The sequence below is a fragment of the Clytia hemisphaerica genome, unplaced genomic scaffold, assembly GCF_902728285.1.
Source record: "Clytia hemisphaerica strain Z4C2 unplaced genomic scaffold, Clytia hemisphaerica genome assembly, whole genome shotgun sequence".
In the NCBI taxonomy this organism is placed as follows: Eukaryota; Metazoa; Cnidaria; class Hydrozoa; order Leptothecata; family Clytiidae; genus Clytia; species Clytia hemisphaerica.
In genome coordinates, this window is record NW_027104290.1 from 494038 (window position 1) to 502367 (window position 8330).

General features: G+C 35.3%; 1 protein-coding gene across 1 annotated transcript; it reads left to right on the top strand.

Moving 5' to 3' along the window:
• Positions 1-22: 22 nt before the first annotated feature.
• On the top strand, positions 23-3494 carry LOC136817082 (uncharacterized). Its single transcript, XM_067073423.1, has 2 exons — positions 23-648; positions 2313-3494. The coding sequence occupies exons 1-2, from the start codon at positions 90-92 to the stop codon at positions 3218-3220; spliced, it is 1467 nt and encodes a 488-aa protein (XP_066929524.1). The 5' UTR covers positions 23-89; the 3' UTR covers positions 3221-3494.
• The last annotated feature ends 4836 nt before the right edge of the window (positions 3495-8330 follow it).

Sequence of the window (8330 nt, forward strand, 5' to 3'; positions counted from 1 at the left end):
GATTATTGCCTTTTAGTATAAATGTACTAGCTTAGTCATCTTTCACTCTGTCGTATCATAGTGTGGCTTGGATATTTTTGTTACTGAGAATGGCGGAAAACTTACAAGAAAGTGAAGAAAATTTAGTTACCAGTGTAACGAACGCAGATTTAGAAAGTTTCATAAACCATGATCCCGAAGATATTGTTTATAAGGAGTTCGAAAACGACCCAAATGTAGCGACAGATCCTCATTTTAAATGGAAATGTATGAAAACAGTTTTTTTATTGAACTTTTTTGGTGCATTTGGTGTTGGTCTGCTATCAATATTATGCGTCTATTTCGACCTGAATTTCAGTAACCTTTGTGACTCTACGAAATGGATAAATTTACCACATAACATCAAAATTGCACACTTGTACAGTAAAGCTGCTTCTGATCAAATCTATCTATTTTGGTATGTCATAAACCTTTTGCTCGTTTTTGAAGTGTCGAAAATTCAAAGACAAGTCTTGATACTGGCAAACTTATTGGCTGGTTGTGTATGCACTATATGGAGACTATCAACTGTTGCCACAGATTTGTATGGGAAATCGTCACTTCTAGGAGCGCCGCAGTTCTTGATTTTCATCGTAATGAGCATATATACAACAAGCGTTGTCTTAAAAGGTAATGTTTGCATTCTAAAGCCTTCATACTTTAACTTAGTCTAGCAAGCTAGACGACTAATTCAGACATATTAGAAATAAACCAAAAAAGTAAATTTTAGTCGTCTAGAAACCTTTGTGCACTAACTCCAAACACAAAAAAGTGTCAATATCGCAATTAAAATTTTTTCCCGCTCAAAAAAAATTCTTGAAATTAAAATGTGTGTGGATTTGTGTGTTAAAAGTTTTTCATTTGAGTTGATTTTATTTTGAGAGCTTGTTGTTGCTTGATAAATTGTTTTCTCGCTACGCAAGTTTCTGCGTAGCTAGCCCCGGTATCTATAAGGCTGGAACACCGGATTCTTCCAGTCGTTTATACAAACTAAATCCCGTATCATTTTTTGTGTTTATTATTAGTATTACATGCATTATAAACGACTCCAGTCTAACTTTAACTGGATTAAATTTCGCGAGATTAAATTTCGCGAGCTAAAAAAATCGCGAAATTTTCTGGATTTAATTTCGCGAGTCAGAGTTTTGAAATATTTCTGACTGAAAATAGCCATTTTTTGCCATAAATGGAGACTTGGAACTAGTTTCTCCGCCAAAAATACAATTTTAAAAGTTTTGTGGTGGATTTAATTTCGCGAATCAGGAATCTCACGCGTGTTCGCGAGTTTTAATTTTGCGAAAATGGAAAAAATTCGCGAAATCGCGAAATTTAATCTCGCGAAAATTAATCCGATTAAAGTATCTACCCATATTCGCCACTTTCACTAAAAGACTAAAAAGTACCGATTTGTCAAAAACACAGTAACAGCATTGGTGGAAATCGGTCAGTTCTTGTCAGTTTACCTTGATGTAGAAGTTTTACCTTTTTTTACTATTTTTTTCAGAAGTACAGGGATATCGCCCGGGAGGGTACTTGGGCAAAGATGCTGGGTATGTATGAGTCATAAGGGTCGAAGGAAACAAAAAACATTTAAAAGCAAATTGAGTCTCTGTAAGGGTTCCAAAATTGCAAAAATAAAAAGAATCGGCTCCTTCAAAGGGTCATAAATTCTTGAAATTTCGCACTAAAATGAAAATTTTTGACTGAAATTTGGGGGAAATAAGTCTCTCTAAAATGGAGGAAATTTTCAAAATTCAGTCTCCTCTAGGGGTCGGTTTTAAAACTTTTGCTCGAATTTACCCGTCATCTTGCAAACTTGACCCCCCCGGATGTCGGTTAGCACCTATATCTCAAACGAAACCGAGAACATTTAGAGTTAAGAAATCACGCTAACAGTCTGGGGGGTGCAGGCACTTAGGAAAAACAGGTGACGGGTATGTGTTATCCATAAGGGCACCCTTTTTCATACCTCAAAAGTCTCTCAAAGAAGTGCAAAATCATAGGTTAGTCTCTCAAAGGGCTCTAAAATACTAAATCGAAAAATTCCCTTTCAAAGTGTTACAATCTCAAGCATTCTGACCAAAAGTTATTGAAAATTAATCAAAATTTGTGTAAAATCTCTCAAAGGGTCTAAAAGATATCAAACATTTCTCTCTTGCAAAGGTTCAATTTTAGATTTTTGGCTCGTACACACCTGACGCTTTGTAAACCAAGTATAGCCTTTCCCTGGGTAACAGTGCAATTCTGGTTACCAAATAAATAATTGCTTTTATTCGTAAAAATTGTTGTTATAGAAAGAATAACAACTGGTTTTTGGAGACGTCTCATCGTGACGCTGAACGTCAACAACCAAATTATCATAGCTTTCGTTTTTTATCTGGTCCATTTCTACGTCATCTTGCCGACATTCATCAAAGCGTCAATCTACATTCGCCTGGCGATGGCATTCTTTATACCGATTGTCGGATACGGTGCACGAATTTTATGTCGTGTTTGTCTTCAACACATAAAGCATATACTACACCCAGGACGGTTGTATATTCTTTCAGCAGGGCTGCATGCATTAACAGTGACTTTATATCGGATCTTACAAGCCAGTGTCCAATCAACGTGGGCTTTTATTGCTCTCGGATTGGCTCATTCTGTGGTTGGTTTCATCGATAAAATATCAGTTCTTTACCAACGATCAGCTTTATCATTTGTATGCAGAAAGTTTTGTTTTCGAGTATATAGAGTAAAACGAAACCCAAGAGAAATGCGTGAGTCAGCAGATATTTTGATTTTGAATTTGGTATATGAGTTATGGGGAGTTATGATCACATGTTTCACATATACGTTATATGCTGTTCAACATTCGATACCTTTGAATCCAAAAATCGAAAAGGAATACACTCAGGGACCAGTTATTCGAGATTTGATGTATCGAATCATTTTTACAATTTGTGTGGAAACAATTTCGTCTACCCTGGCTGTATTTTGGGTCATCAAGAAATCGAATTTCGCCATTATTAAGTTGTGGACTGTTAAATGGAAATTATATTGTTTCGTTCTTGCAATGAACGCAATTTTCCCGTTGATATTAGCTTCCAAAACATTAGTAAACATAACAGAGGAAAGCTTCACTTTATTTTTAATAGACTCTGGAAGACAAGATTTAGCCTCGAAGTTGAAAATGTGTAACTATACTTCAAGACCATATTAAGGATGACTGGTGGGCAAGAAAAATATGGTCAGACAAAAAATTGTGCTACTTGCAGGAGCCCCCCCCCCCCAGCGGCACCCCTAATCACGCCATCACGCAAAAAAATTTTCTCCATCACGCATCACGAAAATCGCTTAAATTTGTCATCACGCAAAAAATAGCGAAAAATAGCCCAAATCACGCATCACGCCAAAATCTTGATCACGCCATCACGCCAAAAAAAATCTCTGATCACGCCATCACGCAAGAAAATAGTCCCAATCACGCCATCACGCAAACCACTGGGGGGGCCTCTTGCAGAGCAATTAGTGTCACAGAAATTCTATTTCTTTTTTGTTGGTTGCGCTGGAAACCTTGTCATAAGTGCTCCCAGTAGACATTTTTCTCATATGAGATACATTCCAACGCATTCCACAAAAATTCGTCTGTCGTTAGTTTTTCGCATTGTTTTGTTTGAGACATTTTATTCATTACTGTATCTATAAAATCCTTCAGATACTTTACTTGATAAAAGAAAACGTCATTGGTCGTGTTCACACTACAGACCTTCCTTAATAAAAATGTAGTTAGGAGAACCTTTTGTTGACTACAATACAGAACGTGCATTTAACAAAGAGTCGAACGCGTAGTATTGTAATTTTTAATCGATCTTCCTTAATTAAGAGTCGTAAGCTCTATTGTCTTAAGGGTAGGGTAGAGGCTTCCCTTAAAACAAAAGATTTTATTAAAGAAGCATAAACAAAGTATGTGTGCAGTGAACAAAAAGTTTTACGATTTCAAAAACGAATGAACTGAGGAAAAAATTAGAAATAGTGCAAATGGTGTTGTTGATGTGTAAGATGAATGCAGTTAATGAGTAAAACCATTAGAACAAATATGTTTGCGGATTTCAAGTGATGTATGGATACCAATATCAACCAATCACAGGTGAAATCGAAACTCTCAATAAAAAATCAACCAATGAGAAGCAAAATCAATTACCGTGTTATAATAGATCTCGTGAAGCTAAAAAGAACTGTAATAAACCAGTGTATTCATCCATCATAAATCTCTTTGTTTAACTTTGATAGATTTAATTAGGCAAACTTTCCATTGTGAACGCGCCCATTTTCTTCTAAATAACATTTAAAACAGTTGATAGAATGTCTTCAGGAACATGCTGAAATGTCGTAAAAAGACAAAGAGAAAGTTATCACAGAGTTTCAGAATTTCTATGGCACTAATTGCTTTGCAAGTATAGAAACATTTTTTTGCCCATTCTGTATAGGGACTGGTACAGGGTGTCCCTAATTAAAGTATCGAGTTTGAACATGCGATTGAGTAGAAAAGTTTGTGTGTGTTATCGCTAAAATATAAGAACGTTCTCCATCACACAGGCTTATTACAAAAGGTAGTTACAACGTATAAATTAATCGTAATGACAAAGAAAAAAGAGGGAAAGCTTAAAATACAATTTTGTGAACACACACATATAACTTTCTACTCATAGTCGTGTTTCGACTCAATACACCCTGTATAACTTTTTGTGTGAAATAAAGCATAGACTTTGTACTCTTTTGATATAATTTAGAAGCTAGCGTGTTACAATAGATTGCAGCTTATTTTTACCTAGCCTGGATATCCAGGCTGTAAACTATTTTACAGTCTAGTTTTTGATATTTTTATGTTCTGGTTTACAGCCTGGTCTCCCTAGAGTGATTTGCATTCTCTTTAAGAGAATGCAGTCCGCTTGCTTGCGCTCACTTCGTTAAAGCCGTAAGGGCCAATCTACACAGCGCGGAGCAATTCTAAAGCAAAAATAGGATAGTCCTCCAGTTGCTAGTGAAGATAGGGCTTTCTGTTACATGAAAACATGAAAAAGAAGAAAACAGAGGCAAGTTCATTTTCCAAGAAAACATGGTTGGTCACGATAATGCATGCAAACTTGTTCATGGACTTTGGTGTAATCTTTGGATGTTTTGAATAGTTTTAGATCTTGTAAGACTGCTTTTTATTAATTTCTGTTTTGCTGCCCTGGGCTGACTAGGAAACATGGGTTTGCACTTTCTTTCTCTAGGGAGACAAAGCTCTATAATTTTAGAACTTTGTATGTTGAGGTAATTTTTGTTTTTTCTAAAATTTTGAGCTTGGATATCCAGGCTAATTTTTACCGTTAATTCCATTTAAAAGCTCGTTTTCCAATGTATTGTGTATTTCTTAGGGAAAATGAACTATATATTCATTACGTATTTCTTAAAAATTATCATCATGTATTTCATTGTGTATTTCTTAAGGAATAGATTTTCTGGGAAAATGAAGTATATTTTGATGCAAGTTTCTCAATAAGGATATTGAATTACGCGTACAGTACAAGGAGATGGTTATCGAAGGCTTTTAAAATCAAATGTAAAGACGTAACTTCAATGAAAAAATTAAAGCCCTGGTAATAAGGATCCAGAAAAAAAATAAAAAAATATTTCTTTCAAATAAATAGCTACTATAAATTACATCTCATAAATTTTATGATGAATTGTTCATTGCCGACTAGTTTGTCGTCAGATCCGCTATGAAGAATTTCATGCTCTTTATGTTTAATGAAATGCGCCCCTGTTTCACAGCCCTGATGTAAATTTTCCTACAGAGAGGGATGAGGATTTCTAACGAAGTTCCGATAGGGATAGAAATTGTTCCCAGCTCAAAAAAAATACAGTTAAGTAGTATGAATTTTTTCCATCAAATTTCAAATGGAGATGAAAAGTCAGTGTGAAGTTCCTCATGTTGGCTGAATTTATAGGATATTTTCACTAGGAACGAAGACGCAGATGTAGAAATTGACAAAAAGTTCAAAGTGTTAGCATATTCTCCGATGTCCTGTCCCATAATAAGGATTAAATGGAAAGCTTGAAGCCTTCACCCAAAGAAAACAGTCATCTCGAAGTCAAACCATCACTGCTTTATGCATCTGGTACGTTACACCAATCTTTAGCCCGCCAATGGCGCCCAAAATCGAGAATCCAACCGCCAACCACCCTAATACAAAGCACCAACCATAACTATAGGGATTATTGTTTGTGAATCGTAGAAATTTACTCCCATTCGTCATAAAAATAATTAAAGCAATCATTGTAAAAATGGCGGATGCTAATAAACAAATAGATATATATTTAGCGGCATTTTCTCCGACGCATACGATATAAACATTAAAGAGAAAAGCAGCTATTGCCGATAAGCAAGCTAAGATCATGAGAGCCTTAATGACCTTTAAGGCATCGATTGATCTGTAGCGATGCGGTATATAACAAAATCCATCATATCTTGTGCATTCATTCCATAACCCAATATGGTGTCCATGCGTTAGTATCCATTGGTTACCACCTGTTGCTGCTGCTAGCAACGCCATGACAACAATACAAATACAAAGAAGAACGATTTTACGACGTTGCATTGATATGGTGTGCATGATGATCCACGACTCTAAAACAAAAAATACATCAATGTGTATCTTATGTTATACTATAGCATAGTTAGCAAGTCAGAAGTCTTTGAACCGATGAGCGTGAAAAACCTACACGTTTTTTTTTTTTATAAGGAACCTTAACTTTGCTCTGAGCCTGGAGTTCATTATTTTTACAGAGAATTTCAGCCTCAAAGTTCCTTATCGAGTTCCTTACTACATAGGAAATTTTGAACTTTTTGCCCCTTGAAAGATCAAAATTTGGTCAAATTAGTCCCAATAAGGTACATTATTTTCAAAACCACTTATTCTCAGCCTGAGCAGTTCCTTAACAACTCCTTATTTTTCGGACCATTTTCAGCCTCGAGTTCCTTATAAACTAGCCTATCTCTATCCCAACACGCGATTTTTTGATCACTCTGTTGATGTCGAGGAAAAAGCCGTGGTCGTCTGGTACAGGCTACTTATAAACGCGTTCCTTATAAAAAAGAAAACGTGTATTGTGATAAATGAGCTATTCTGTGGATGAGACAGTTCATCAAAAGATAATGAAATCTTCACTCCGTCTGATACACAGGGGTGTGTATTCTTTAGTTGGAACCATTGAGAATCGTTTCCACACAAACACCAGATTAAAAGTAAAATCTGTCTCGAGATTTCTAAAACTATACCGAGTAAAAACAAACAAAAAGCTCTAAATTCAATCTATATCATTCCAACGCAAGCCTCAAGGCTTCATTTTTTTTTTTGCTTAAAAAAGTTAAAGATTTTTGCCATTTTCGCACAATTAAAACTCGCGAAAACGCGTGAGATTCCTGACTCGCGAAATTAAGTCCACCACAAAACTTTTAAAATCGTATTTTCGACGGAGAAACTAGTTCCAAGTCTCCATTTATAGCAAAAATGGCTATTTTTCAGCTGTTTTCTGGCTTATTTGCGAAATTAAATCCACGCGAAATTTTTCAAAACTCTGACTCGCGAAATTAAATGCAGAAAATTTCGCGATTTTTTTAGCTCGCGAAATTTAATCTCGCGAAATTTAATCCTGCTAAAGTAACTTACCTCAACACAAACACGAACTATTCCTATTCTACTGGTGGTCCTTGATCATTGATAGAGATGAGAACTTTTCATGCAAAGGCGTCTACTAGAAGAGCATTCAAAATAAAAACGATTTCGTACCATCAAAAACCCATTATATTATGGTTGAAAGATAATACACCTTGTGCTAGAAACACAGCTTTGTGAATCTCCTCCTTTCTCTAAGTCTGAGGCAAAATATAAATAAATAGAAATAATAGTACTAATATTTTGATGTAAATGAAAATAAATGTAGGGGGACCTGAGCAATAATCACTATTATCTTTTTGCCCTATTTGTCTATTTCATATAAAACAACCTTATCATGAAATATTTCCCGTTATTCGCAAAAAACAAACAAAATGGAGGATATTTGGGGAAATTTTGAGATATTAGTATTATTAGCACCTTTTTTTGGGGGCAAAGGGTCGAATAAAATACTGACTGACCAATAATATTGTGCGAGTTCATTTGAACACAAAAGAACATTGAATTATTTATCTTAGATTCTTTTTTTCTGTATTTTTGATAGTATTCTTGGCTTCCGATTTTTATCAGCTCAGAATTGAATAAATATCCTTTTAAGATTTTATCAAA